General features: G+C 39.5%; 3 protein-coding genes across 3 annotated transcripts; 1 reads left to right on the top strand and 2 right to left on the bottom strand.

Moving 5' to 3' along the window:
* Window positions 1–708: 708 nt before the first annotated feature.
* Window positions 709–3737, bottom strand: LOC117567110 (sialin). The gene is made up of 2 exons (XM_034246901.2): window positions 3184–3737; window positions 709–3121 (listed from the first exon to the last, which is right to left on the bottom strand). Exons 1-2 carry the CDS (start codon window positions 3347–3349, stop codon window positions 1551–1553), a joined length of 1737 nt encoding a protein of 578 aa, XP_034102792.1. The 5' UTR covers window positions 3350–3737; the 3' UTR covers window positions 709–1550.
* A 2108-nt stretch (window positions 3738–5845) lies between these two features.
* Window positions 5846–7271, bottom strand: LOC117567134 (uncharacterized). Its single transcript, XM_034246948.2, has 2 exons — window positions 6949–7271; window positions 5846–6859 (listed from the first exon to the last, which is right to left on the bottom strand). The coding sequence occupies exons 1-2, from the start codon at window positions 7072–7074 to the stop codon at window positions 6098–6100; spliced, it is 888 nt and encodes a 295-aa protein (XP_034102839.1). The 5' UTR covers window positions 7075–7271; the 3' UTR covers window positions 5846–6097.
* Window positions 7272–7578: 307 nt separating this feature from the next.
* LOC117567154 (type-1 angiotensin II receptor-associated protein) lies at window positions 7579–14483 on the top strand. Its single transcript, XM_034246970.2, has 5 exons — window positions 7579–7714; window positions 7817–8452; window positions 8983–9129; window positions 13874–13943; window positions 14015–14483. The coding sequence occupies exons 2-5, from the start codon at window positions 8405–8407 to the stop codon at window positions 14227–14229; spliced, it is 480 nt and encodes a 159-aa protein (XP_034102861.1). The 5' UTR covers window positions 7579–7714; window positions 7817–8404; the 3' UTR covers window positions 14230–14483.
* The last annotated feature ends 259 nt before the right edge of the window (window positions 14484–14742 follow it).

Genomic DNA, 14742 nt, shown 5'->3' with positions numbered 1-14742 from the left:
TGTTATAGCAGTTATTACTTATATATATATATATAACGCGATAGTACGGACATAGTATACTATAATATACTATATAACTAATTGTATTTGTATTTGTAAAATGTAATATGAATGCCATATCTAAACAGCAACCTTTATCCATCCCAATATCACTGTCACCCCGTCGTACCCGGAACTCTCTCTTCCCTTCGTAAGTAAAACAGCGTATATAAGAAACGGCATGAATATTCCTAATAAAAGTAAAGTAAACGAAACGAAAACGAAGCGAAAATAATGCAGATCGGAAAGTTACTTACGATAATAATGTAGCTAAAAGTAAGTCACGTTTTGCATCAGTTTACGATATGTTTGTGCGATTTTATTCTTGCATATATATATGGTATATATGTATATAGTATATGTAGTTACATGACATTCTTGTTTGCCATCCGATTGATATGTTGCTTATATATAGAATATATGTATATGTATAACTGGATATATCATGTATATAGTATAATATAGTATTTGTATAATTTCGTTTCGGGCTAACCACACTCACACACACACACGAGGCGAGGCGGTCACCATACTAAAGCTATGGATAGGTCCATGAGAAGACCCTAGTTTGTCATATCTCCTGATTAACACATATCGTATAACAGCTATATATATATTGTAGTATATATATATATGGATATAAAAACGTCTAGCAAAACACAGTCCATATAGTTTAAAAAGCGATATCGCACCTAATAGTATTACATATATAGTACATATAACGATTGGTACAGTTAAAAGTAATTTCAAATTCATAGCCAAGTTGGAAAGTCGTTGCCTAGTCAACTGGAAACCGCTGGAAGGGCTATGAAAATGCATCGAGAGAGTGAGTGCAGAGTAAGCGTAGTGAAAGTTATGACAGAAGTGTGCAGAATTTACTGGAAGTTACCTGGAAGTGAGTTTGAGCAAGAAGCGTAAAAACACAACTAATAGTTGTTCTTTTAAAAAAAAACGAATACAGCACAAAAAGTAAGACTGGAAAGTCTGTGAAAGCGGCTGGAAATGAATTCGCTTGGAAATCTTATAAAATACATAGTGCAAAGAAGTAGTATCATTGCTAAATGCTTTTAAAGTCACTGGAAGTAACTTCCAGTGAGCTGGAAATAAGCTTAAGTCACTGTAATCAAAGCACATAAAATATATACTATAAGGAAGTAAATCATCTAGACACTGGAAATCGCGCTGCATTTACAATTGTTAGCACTGAGATGAGAGCCAGTGGAAGTGCCACTGGAAGGGCAAGACAAGTTTGCACTGGAAGGTCACTGGAAGCGCTGTGTACTGTGTTTAACTTTTTCATGTTTTCTGTTTTCTGTTTGTTTGTTTTTGGTACCGTGGCGCAGTTTTGTAAACTGCAAACAACTGGAAGTGCACTGGAACCCGACAATGCAAAAATACTGTGTCTTCAACAACAACAAAAATCATTCCACGCGGAATTATCACACATGCTTATGCACTAAATGGTTTTCTTTTCTGCTGGGATGGAAGAGAATGAACTCGTTGACCCGACGCTAGATGCTCAGCGTTTGTCGCGATGCAGCTGAAACTTCTCTAGCTGCTGCATTTCCATTTGCACTTCCAGTTTCATTTCCACTTCCAGTTGACCGCAATGACCAGGATTGTTCGTCGGCGCTGGCAAACATCAAATAGATGAAATTCCCAGCAACATTCAAACCCACCGCCAGCCAAAAGACAATGTGCCACTGCGTCAATGTCTCGCGATGATTGATGATCAGCCCGATGACGTAAGGAGCCAGAAATCCGCAGATATTCGCCGCCGAATTGGTGATGCCATACATGGTGCCAGCATAGCGGGGACTCAGCGCAATGTGATTCATCTGATTGCCAGCGTAGACGGCGCCGCCAAAGGAACCGACGCCAGCGAGCATGAAGGTGACCCAGACCCAATCACAGCCCACATAGATGATGCCAATCAGGCCCAGCGATGGGATGAGCGATGAAATGCTGTTCCACAGCTTGTACGAATTCAGCTGACTGATGTAGCGACGGGCGAGCAACCAATCCGCCAAAGCGGAACAGGCGATGCCCATGAACCACGATGTCAGATACGGAATGGCATTGAGCATGGCATTCGATTGGATGTCAAAGTGGAGGATGTTGCTCATGTATGTGGGCAGCTCCGTCAGCTGTGTGTAGAACGCCCAACTCTGGCCGCACTGCGTCAAGAGGATGGCCCACAGTGGAACGCTGGTCAACAGCGAGCTCCAGGGTATTGCATCGCTATGCCGTGTCTCCGCCTCCGACTCCGTTTCATCCTCCTGGGGCAGCTGGAGAGCACGCTCGATGTAGGCTCGCTCTTTACGTGAGATGCGCGGATGTTCACTCGGCTTGTCGTACACCAAATACATCCAGCAGCCAAACCACACAATCCCGAGCACACCAAAGATGTAGAATGCCGATGGCCAGCCGCCGAGGAATTCCTGCGAGCAGAGCCAACCCGTAAGGGGCATGGAGATGACGGTGCCAATGTTGGAGCCGGCATAAACGATGGCCGCAAACTTATTCCGCTCCAACGGCGGTATCCAATGCGCCAGCATGGCATGCATGGCCGGATATGTGACACCCTCGCCCATGCCCTCCAGGATGCGCACCAGCACCAGGAGAGGAAGATCAATGTGCGCCGCCAGCGGCGTGAGGAGCGTGAAGAGCGCTGTTATGAGAACGCCATAGCCATAGATGCGTTTGCCGCCCAACAGCTCAGCCATGCGTCCGCCAGGCACTTGGGTGAGCACATACCCATAGAAGAAGCTGCCGAGCACCAGTCCCTGGGTGGCCTCATCCCACACGAATTCACCCTGCGTGGCCGCTGCAACCGAGTGCGGCCAATAGCGATTGGGCATCGTTTGATTTGGTCCGGGCAACGGGCAGGTGTCGTTATCGGGGATGGAGCTATTGCCGTTGTATAGCTGTTGGGGAATGGCGGTTTGATTCACCATCGCCACAATGGCCACGGAGAGATTGACACGCATGGCATAGACGACGCCAAAGCCAAGGAAACCCATCAGTCCGAATATGTGACGCGTTTGCAGGCAATCGCCGCCAGCTGCATCATCCTCGGCACCTAAGCAAATCAATAATGTTATTGAAATTTATACGTTTGTTTGTTAGTTGGAGTATTCTCACCTGGGATTAGAGGCGTATCGCCGGGGCAGAGGGCGCCGCGTTCGTCATCGGCATCGGCATCGGGTTCGGTGTCATCGTCATCGGCATCGGAGGAGGAACGCGCCAGCAGATTACCGTAATAGCAGCTGGTGTCGCGTGTTTCGTCCGTCCAGCGATGTGGCGGCATGTCGATTAATTCTTACCTACACTCGATGACTCCAATAGGAACTCCAGTTTGTCCACGGTTATCCAATTGGATTTGATGTTGTGGGTTCTTAGCTTGCCTAGCGAAGTTTCCAATGGGAAACTGCTGTGTTTGCTGCTTATTATTATGATTATTTTTTGTGCTTGGTACCGCGCTAGTTCTTGTGCAATTGCCAGCACATTTTCTCTTTCTCTTTGTTTTTGCTTTTGTTGTGTGTTAAGTATACTTTTTTTCTTTTGCGTCTAACAATAACAACCAACAGCAGCAGCAGCAGCAGCAACAAACCAACGACGCGATGACGACGCGGCCAGAAAGCAAAGACAACTCACCAACAGCTGGAGCGGGCTGCGACTGAAGCGTCGTAATAATTACGGAAAGCAAAACAGAGACAGCGCTGTCGGCAGCGACGTCAGCGACGGCGGCAGCACCAGTAATAGCAACAACAACTAAGTCTAAGCAGCCAAAAATGCGATGTAACTGTCGCTTGTTGTTGTTGCTGTTGTTGTTGCTGTTACTTTTGTTGAAGCTTTAACCACTCACATGCTCGCTTGCTCGTTCACTCACGCTCTCTGCCTGTCTCTCTATCTCTCTCGCAAGTCGCGACGCTCTCTCATGCTCCACTATTTGTGCTTTTTGTGCTCGCTCTCTCGCTTTGTGAAAGTAGAGCAAAACAAGAACAACAACAACAACAACAATATGGCCGCTCTCTTCTGCGTCATTTAATGAGTTGAATTGAATGGGAAGGCGTTGTGTTTAGCTGATTTGTAAACTGCAAATAACCATTGTTCGGATTTACTTGCAATTCCCACATCGCATATACAATGTATATATGTATATATATATGTATATGCTATATTTATCTGGTTATTGCATTCTCGCTCTTGAAATGCGACGAACATCATTTAAATTCTAACGATTTTCGTATACTCTAAATTATTTTGTGGCACATCTAATGCGCATTCGTTTTGGTCGCTTCGCTTGCTGCTTCTTCTTTAAATGCAACGCAACGAATTCGAATTTAATTCATTTACTGAATTCACGTTGTTGAATGGGGCGTATACTTAATATGATTTAAGCTCAATTTTAAATATGAAATCATATGCAAAATAATTTATGGTAAAATTTGAAATTAAAAGAAGTTAATCAACTTGAAACGGAGATTATTCAATATTAATTCTTATAAAGCTTATTATATCTGTGAATATAACGTATACGTAATGTGAAAAAAGAATGTATTAGAGTATTTGATGAAAATTCTTTTGGTTAAAGTGGAACTCTTTTATTATCACTCAATTTACTTATGCATTCAAATAAAATATTTGCCAAATTCTTTTACTATCATTAAAAAAAGAATCAATTTTATTATTTTGAAAATATTTCGAAAATTCTAATGTGCTTAAAAGGACTTTATAATTATTAAAAAAAAATATTAGTTGTTATGTTATTATTGAAATTTTATAGAGCTTTTTTAAAATATTAATTGCAAATGAAAATTTCTATCAATATAAAAAAATTTCAGTAGTTCAATGCGAACTGTTGTTCATACATGTAATACTAGGAAATATTTCAAATATTTGCGCAACTAAAGAACTCGATTGCTTATCGAATACACTGCACAAATACCTGTTGATTCATTAAGTTCTAATAGCGCGCCACAAAGTGCAAACTAATGAACAACATTGATATATCGACAACTAGACTTCTGCCTAGATAAAGAAAAGCAATCAATATTAACGGGGAACTTCTATATAGATAATATTGTGAATGATTTATGCATTCAATTGTAGACAAATAGTGTCATAAAATTATGATTTTTCCAGCTTTATTCAGCTAAATAGCCCATTAAATAAATCTCCCTCTTCAGTACTTTGACATTTAAAGAACAAGTTTTGGATGAATTGAAATGTTCAAATTAGTTAAGAGAGAGAATTTTGAGTATTAATGTTCAACTACAAATTTCTTTCTTCTTCTAGGCAGTAGCACTTTAAGTGAACAATCCATTTCATTAGGAAGTGATTGTTAATCAAACAAAGCGTCATGATACGAGTGGCCCCTATATCATAATTATTTTTGGGTTTCGAGGCTAACGAACCCGCTGGGAACACACCCCCTTTTTCGAAAGAGAGAGAGAGAGAGAGAGAGAGAGAGACAGCTGTCGTTGATAATAGAGAAAGAGAGTGAGAGAGATGTGAATTACTTGGCAATGTTTATATTATTATTTTAAATGCTTTACCTCAACAAAAATGTATAATTTAAAATATTTCGGAGCACATTCATTATAACATATTTTATACAAATATAAAATAAAGAATATTAATGAGTTTAGAAATATATTAAATCACTCAAGTTGAACAAATTGATATCATATCATATTCCATTCAAGTAGTTTCAATCAAATTATTCAGAAGTTCAGCAAACAGAAAAAATAGTAAACAGGTTTATAGACAGGAAGACAATTTTGATCTTAAGCTTTGTTTATATATTGAATATAGAAATATAAAACACGAGTTATAGAAAGATTTGAACAAATATAGCAGCTTAAAAAGAGACAACTTTGAGCTTAAGTTTTGTGTGTATTGCAAAAACAGAAAGTGAAAAGAACACAGCGCAGACTATATGCAAACAGGATTACATGACAGATCTCTAAACAGATATAATGTATATGTATATAATTTCTAATAAAAGCACCTTTGAGGTAGGCCAGTAATTGAGCTCTCCATGCGATCCGAATCAATTGGCAAAGATTGTGCCCACGGCAAAGACGATGATCTTGCGCTGATGATTGATGGTCAACGTTTCGTAGTGATAACCCTTGACGATCTTCACATCGTTCTTGGCGGCCTCATGCGAGGCCTCAATGGGCGTCAGATCGACGTTGTAACAGTTGAGCATGAAAGTCTGCTCCTTGAGGAGAGCACACACCTCATAGGCGCTGGCCAGCTTCTCGTTCCAAATGCTCACCGAGCTGTAGGGCAGCGTCTCCTTCAGATTGACCTGGGTGGCCTCCTTGGGGGTGCGGAAGGTGTGCATTGTGATCACCCCGGTTGGACCATCGCCCAGGAAACTGTGCGTTAAATCACTGACCAGCATGGGCGTGGCATTGGGCGGCACCACCTTGGGATTGCCGACAATTGTTTCGGCCTTGAGCTTTTGCAATTTGGCCAGTGTGCGCACATAGCTGGGATGATTGGCCACCTGGGTGTCCAGCTGATGCATTTGCTCCACAACACGTTCGATCAACGTGTCACGCACGCTCTCCTGCACAAGTAGCGTGGCAACGGCGTTCTCGGCAAATGGATCGTGCAGCGACGTGACCAAATGATGCAGTGCCGAATTGATGTCGCCGCCATCGAACAGAATCATTAAACACGGCGAATTCCAAATGTATTTGAAGGGTTTCTCATCCTTTTTATGCTCGCCGGCGCCGCCCAGCGTGTCCGACGAGAGATTAAGCTGCACCGATGAAGTGCCATCATCGATAACAGCGGGCAACTGTCAACAACAACAACAACAACACAAAGAAAAAAGTCAGAGATAACACATGTGCTTGGCTTTTTATCACATTGTTATTCGATACTTACGGTCACCTTGCGCTCCTGCTTGCATTCCAGCTTGTGTACCATGCCGTAGGTGATCACTGGTGTCGGTAGCATAGGCAGATTGGATAGATTTATGTGTTTTTGCTCATCCGTCACTTTATCGGCCATGTCTTGCACACACACTAGCTACGTTCAGAGTGCTTAACTTTACGAAGATGCTCGTCTTATCAGTCTTTTGTCTCTTTCTCGCCAATGCCCATGCACCTTGATCGCGAGTCGCGACAGTAGCAGCTGATAATGTGTGTGTGCACGCAGTGTTGCCCAATCGTTGAATTTAAATATGTTTTATTTGTGCTGCCAGCTAATTCGTGTACAGCATTTGAAATGTAAAGCAAATGTGAAACGCGCTTGTTTTATTATATTTGTTAAATATATTGAAGAATAATTAAGAAATAATATATTAAGAAAATATATTTAAGAAAACAATTACAAAATACATACGAGTGCATTTGAAATGTGAGCACGCAGTGTGGCCACTTTGCTGCTGAATATACTAAATAATCATATAATATACCAGCTCACTGTTATTTCACAGCACTGTTTTTGGCGCCTGCTGTGCAGCACTACGTCAGAATTATTACCCCACCGCGGCGCCGTCGGGGGTCCGTTCGTGTCGGTCTTTTTTATACTTGTTTTTTTTTGTCGTTTTTTTTTCAGTCGTTTGGCGCTGCCCCATGCACAGTTCACACTCAGATTCAAATTGAAATTGTTCGTGCGCTGTTCGCTGCTCGTGTATAGCTCCGTCGCCGTTTGTTTTTTTTTTATTGTTTAATACACATCAATTTGAAATATTATAAGTGTTGCGCTAGCTACTTTTTTGTTGTTGTTGTTTAATGTTATTACTTCACAGTTAACGCCCCCAGAAATCAACGCGTGTAATTTGTTGGCGCTAAGAGAAAGAAATAAAACGGTACTTCGAAGACCAACAAGTGCTCCGGCTTACAAACTGCATTCTATGTGGATTCTGTGCGTCTGCGTGTCCGTGTGAATTTGTTAGTGCATTTGTGTGCGTGCCATTCTCACATATTGTGTGTTGTTGTGACGAAAGTGCGTTCAACCAATTGAAAGTGAATTACAAGTCAAAATAGATTTTGAAAAAATAAAGACAGAGACCAGACACGCACACACAAACACACACACTCGCACACTCAGTCGCAAATACGTCGTCGCATTAAAAGTAGAACAATTCAAAATATTTGCACCGAAATAACGAAAACAGCTGTCGAAATAGCAAGTGAATTTCTGACTGCGGGGGAAACGAAGTAACAACAGACCTCTTGTTGTTGTTGTTGTTGTTATTGTTGTAGCGGTCTCTTTTTTTCGCACTGTGTGGTTGCTGTGTGTGGGCGGCGACGCGACTGCTGCGCAACTGCATTTGCATTACCAAATTTGGGTCAAAGCAACAAAAATATAAAGAAGGAGCAACATCATCATCAAAATGACCGATTTAAATGAATTGATGGGTTCACCATTTGTGCGCGTTAAGGTAAGTCAGTGGGCGTGGATGTTGGAAGGGGTGAAGTTGTGACAACAACACTTTGTGGGCTGCCCGTATCAAGTGTTAGATAATGCGCTAAACAATTGCAGCGCTGCTTTGAAGCTCGGCTTCAGCCGCGCCCTGTCTTGCTCTCTCTCTCACTCTGTGTCTCTAGTGTTGCTCAATGCGCTTTCATTAGCACATGACGAAACTGCGCTGCAACACGGTGACGCCGACGCCGACTTCGACGGCAGTTAAACCGCAAAGATAGCTAGAGCTGCTATTCGATACGTTCGATGACTTAGCAGGAGGCAGCAGACTGACAAAAGGGGGTGTGGGGGACCACCAGCAGCCGGCGTTCAATTAGCAACTTCAGTGAGACTTGGGAAGCCGTTTTTTTTCTTCTTCTTCTTGTGTTGCTGTGGGGCTTCATTTGAGCTGCTTACTCAATATGCGAAGCAAAGCAAAAGCTCAAAACTTGACGAAACTTTATCTAACTCTACACTCGCCCTCTCTCTCTCTTTCTTTCTTTCTTGTAGGTCGTTGCCTTTGTGCATTTCATATTTATATCGAATGCTATGCTTGGCAGCTGGGGCCATGGCGCCTATGAATTCTACAATTTTCTCTTCATCATCTCCTTGTTCTGGACCATCCACAGCAAGGATTCCGTTGAGGCGGTGCAAACGGTAAGTCGCATCCCACACACATACACATACACTTAGTCATACTCATTGAGTAATTCACACAACACACGCACACACACACACACTCGCATTTATCAGCTGTTTTGACTGCAATGCAAAGCTGCTGACTGATAAGAGCACAATTGCCGTCTCGCTTTTTCCTCAAAAGAAAATAGACGATTCATCAGGCTTTAATTAATTTCAATTTGTTTTGCGAGCGATAAATAAACACATAGTATTCGAGTACAGTGAAAACTCTCTGCCTTAAAGAATATATTAAAGACTGTAAATTATTCCAAAATATATTATATTTTGTGTCTGAAATTGATTCAAATTTTGATAATTAAATTAAACTAAAAATTCAACTTTCATGAGTATTTGTTATTTTAAATAAGAAACTTTTTTTTGTCTATATTACACCAGAAGAGATGTCCGCCCAAGGGAGTTTCCACTGTAGCATATAGTATATTATGCTAGTTTATCGCGGAACCGGTTCTATCGAAATCTCACAATTAACATATAGACGCTGAGTTTACGTTTTTTTTTTTGTTGTCATTTTTATATTTTTTTTTTTTTAATTTTTCTTATGTACATTTTGTGTCTCGTCTGGTTGTTTATTTAATAGCACCGCACGATACTATAAATAATGAATGTTCTCATTGCTTCCTCGATCCCCCGATGCATGGGATCGCTTCCCCTGCCCCCAATTTTCGTTTTATTTTTCTCCCTTCGCTAGTCTCGAGCACAGATTGCTTCTCCATTGTTCAGATCCACGGTTGGCCTACATATCAGCTATCTTGACGATATTAACTGCCTAGACCCGAAAACCAGATAAGATTAACTTTACCAAACAAGACAAAGGTTGAGGTTTATTTAATCCACAACGTTAACAAATTACACAGCTACAGAGCAGCTTCGTTTTAGCAAAACTTTCGTTACAAATGTTTGCAAAGCAAATTTAGTTAGTTATATGATATCTAGAGAGATCCAAGCAAAAGCTGTTACAGCTTCCAACAAATCCAAAATTAGCAAAGATCAGTAGAACTTCTCAGCTAAAAAAAAACGTTATCAGTCTATTATTATAAGAAACTTGATTCAAGAGTTATCTGAATAGGAATTTGCATTTGAAAAGATGCTAAGAAAAATATTGTTTATGCCATGGGAAACCAAAATGAACAAAATAATAATAATAACGAATGTTAAGCTGTGTTTTGTTGGCTTCCGGTTAAAGTTAAAGTTATATCTATATATATATTCAAAATGTTGAAGTTAGCTTAAACTTTATTTTGATATGAAGAAGAAATGTGGCATACTTTTAGGATTATACTTAAGAAATCTCAATTGAAGTTAGTTTTGATTTAATTAAAAGTGAAAATTATTTGTTTTATTTTTATACCCGCTACCCATAGGGTAGAAGGGTATTATAACTTTGTGCCGGCAGGAAATGTATGTAACAGGTAGAAGGAGGCATCTCCGACCCTATAAAGTATATATATTCTTGATCAGCGTCAACAGCCGAGACGATCTAGCCATGTCCGTCTGTCCGTCTGTCCGTGTGAAACACTGGATCTCAGAGACTATAAGAGATAGAGCTATAATTTTTTTTCGACAACATTTGTTATGTTTGCACGCAGATCAAGTTTGTTTCAAATTTTTGCCACGCCCCCTTCCGCCCCCGCAAATAAAAAAAAATCGAATAACAAGCGTAATTTTAAAGCTAGAGTTACGAATAATACAATAATTACTATAGTAGTTATGATTCCTGAAAATTTGATAGATCAGATAAAAATATGTCGAAGTTATTAAAGAAATACTTTTGTATGGGCAAAAACGCCTACTTACTAGGGGTCTTAGTTACTTTGTCTGAAAATCTGGTATATTGTGCCGTCTATGGTATATTTTGAATGCGGTACTATATCGATATACCACATATACCATTTGGTATATTTTTTAGTATTTTTGTAGTACAATTGGTATATTTTGAGAAATATACCGCAAAATATATTGCTTTTATTCAAAATGGGTATCGGGTATCGGGTATCTCACAGTCGAGTACACTCGACTGTAGCTTTCTTACTTGTTAATACTATACTGAAGAAATCTCAACTTTTGATTTAAATAAAAGAGACACTTATTTATTTTACTTTTAGGACTGTACTTAAGAAATCTCAATTGAAGATATTTTTAATTTAATTAAAAGAGAAAATTATAAACCAATTTTGATGTATAGTATAAAGATTATTTTGCTTCAGTTTCATGGCAGCTTTCGTCATTATAATTTATGCATTACTATATTTGGGTAGTTTCAATGAAACCATGTGCTTTATCAAGACATTTCAAGACAGAGGCATAAGGGCAAAAGTATTCTTAGAAAGCGAAACTACAAAAGAAAAAAAACCCGAAGAAAAATTGCGTACTTGAAATAATTTATTTAAACTTCAACTGTGGCTGCCCTTTGCTGCAATTGCTGTAAGATTGCTTCGACGATAAATTGAGCAAATGGTATGCAAATCTATACTATATTTAGTTGGAACGATGAGAATATATATTTAGTTTAGCTATATGCGGAGCTGACTGACCGCAGATAAAAAATATATTTCAGTGGTTGGTCAGCTCAGTGGTTCTGCTTCTATGCTGGTTTTACTTATTTATTTATTTGTTTCGTTTCTTTTCTTTTGTGCTAACCGGTTCGCAAATATGTATGTTGAAATATTTTGTTGTGCTGGCCCAAAGCGTAAAACACGTGGAGGTATGCTAATGCCAAAAATGCTCTAGACGCATTTGGTAAGCCACAAAATGAGACATTTCGGACATTGTAAATAAGGCAAACTAACTGAGGTTGTGCGTGTGTGTGTGTGTGTGTGTGAGTGTGTGTGTGATGCATATCGCTTGGCGGCTATAACTGGAAGAGTTACCCGGTTACCCGGGCTAGAAGGTGATGTTTGTTGGCGTGTCGCAATCTAGTTACAAAGGCCCAATTTGAACTTTGACATTACCCCTAAAAATACGCACGAACCCAGTTTGGTAATCCTTGGACGTAAGGCACGCGAACCGACCTTAACTGACCCAACATCATCATGAAATACAATTTCATTTAGCCTCTCAGCACGGTCAGTCACATGAAAACGCGCTGCCAGCCCTGCCAACTTACAGTTGTAAGGCGCTGCCCACCCTACGGCCTTGCGGCCCTACCACCCCAACTTTTCTCGCTTGTTTTGTGTCCCGTTGGGGGAGTTGCTCTGCGTTCTTTCTCTTTCTCCCTCTCTCTCTCTCTCTCTCTGTTGGTGCTTCGCCTTTGCGAGTCATTAGCAACGCCTTTTAATCAACTCAACTATGCAAAAGTCAAACGATGACCCAAAAGCGCAAGTACACGACCCTTTTTTAATTGTGTACCCGGTCGATTTTGTAGTATACTCGTAGTACAATACACGACAGCAGCTGTACATATTGTAGTTGAGGACTTCTTGGAAATTTGCGCAAACAAGAACACACAAAATGCGACCAACTCAATTCTATACATTTTATAGCAGCTAAAGCTAATACTCGACGGATTCTATAATTCGTAGTAATCTGAAAGCACCCTAAATGTATTTATAAATATGGAATGTTGCCTCGAAGCAGAAGTCATGAGGTTTTATGGTGCGCCTAAAAGTAGGCTACACAAAGCAATGAATATTTTTATGTGATTTTTATACGCTTTTCCCGATTGGTCGCTAACAAAAAAAAAACCTGCACCCAAAAAAGGGGCCGTATTTCCGACCCTTTAAGGTCTTCGTGGCATATATTTCTGGGTTTCTAGTGAGCTGCGGAACTATAAAAATATAAATATTATTATTATATTTCTGTCCCATAATCTTAAGAAAAGTAAAGTATTTTTCTATTAAGCTTTTACATTTGTATAGTCAACAACACAATTTGTAAGATACTAAATTATTAAGAAAACTTTAAACGTTTCAACGTCAACAAAATACCAATCACATTTACATTTAAAAATTTTGGAAATCACAGCTGTAAAACTTTTGTGTAATGACTCTGAAGAAATGCTATTCAATTGACAAGCTAAGCAAAAGTATTTATGCTATCAAATTGTCAAGCTATGAAAATGTATTTTAATTTCAAACGTTTAATATATATAATTAAAACGTTTATAATTTCAAAACATGGCTAAAAAATCAGCAACATTTACAAAAAGCATTTGTAAAACGTCTATGCACATAATTTTAAGAAGATTTTCCACCGAATTTGGCAAAATGAAAAGGCGTTCGTTTAACATTCAAACGTTTAACAACAATATTTACAAAAATAATTTTGTATATCATCATAAAATGTACAAAAAGAAAACATTTGAAAAACACTTGGCGATTTGCTGGCGATTTCGCAAACTGGAATGTGCTTCCTTCAAGCTCTTGTGTATTAAGTATACAATTTGTTAAGGCAAGCTGCAGCCCTTTTTGCAGCACCAGAAAGGTGTGTCCAGCTAATGGAGTGTGTCGCTGTGTATCTGTGTGCGTGACTGACTTTATTAAAGTTCAAGCGTTCAAGGTTGCTGCAGTTGATTTGACTGGACAAGCCCCGGAAACCAGCAAGCCACCAAGACTTTCACTAGATTGGATTCCATTTCTCACTACACCAACACCAACACCAACACAAACACCAACATCAACATCAACATCATTAGCATAAGCCCATTTATATAGTATTTAACGTTGAATCATTGTCATGTCATTGTTGTACTTGTATTTTACAGGCGCTTGTGATCAATGCATCTAGCATTTTCTTTGATCTAGTCAGCATAATCGTTAGTTTCAATTATATGAGTAAGTAAAAGTGGACACAACTTTGACGATAGCGAATCAATATTTACATCATTCTTTTTTGTTTCTTTTAGATGGCTGGGCTGTCGCATTTAGCATTATCAATCTGATATTGCGTCCAGTGAGCGTGGCTCTCTTGTATCGTGAGTTCAATACGCGTGGCGGCAGTCTACAGGGTGGATCCGTCTTCCCGACCACACAGCAGCGTAGCTATCAGGATATCGATCGTCCCACGCAGCCGACACCAACTAATTCGCAGCCAGGACCAAATGTGGCGAGCATTTTCTAAGACGCCAAGACGACTTGTAATGACACCCTTCCAAGTACCTAAATGAGTAATACCTAGAAGAAACTTAACATGAAAACAACCTTTAAACTATATTCCCAACAACAAGAAATTAACAGTTAACAAGTCGCATTTTTTGTTTTTTTTTTTTTTGCCTGTTAAAAATGAGAAAAGTTGTAAGAGCTAAGCGAGAGAAATTGTAGTTATTGATGAGTAAATAAAGACAAAACGATAACCGACGACAATTTATAATAATATATCAATATATATATTTATATGTATTTATAACAAAAGCGTAGCGAAAGCTACTTTATACATAATATATAAGAACATAACGCCTACTACTAAACTATGTAAACCTAACATCATGCAAGCATATTTAATAAAAGGGCGTTCCATCTAAAGTACGTGTATCTTGTAGCTGCGTGTCGTATCGTGTATCTGTATATGTATCTGTATCTGTATCTGATGTGTGTCCGTCTTTTGTCATTTCGCACTTGTGTGTCGCTCGCATTT

Source organism: Drosophila albomicans, chromosome X (genome assembly GCF_009650485.2).
Source record: "Drosophila albomicans strain 15112-1751.03 chromosome X, ASM965048v2, whole genome shotgun sequence".
In the NCBI taxonomy this organism is placed as follows: domain Eukaryota; kingdom Metazoa; phylum Arthropoda; class Insecta; order Diptera; family Drosophilidae; genus Drosophila; species Drosophila albomicans.
The sequence above is the reverse complement of the archived record's forward strand: the minus strand, read 5'-3'. Positions and strand labels throughout refer to the sequence as shown.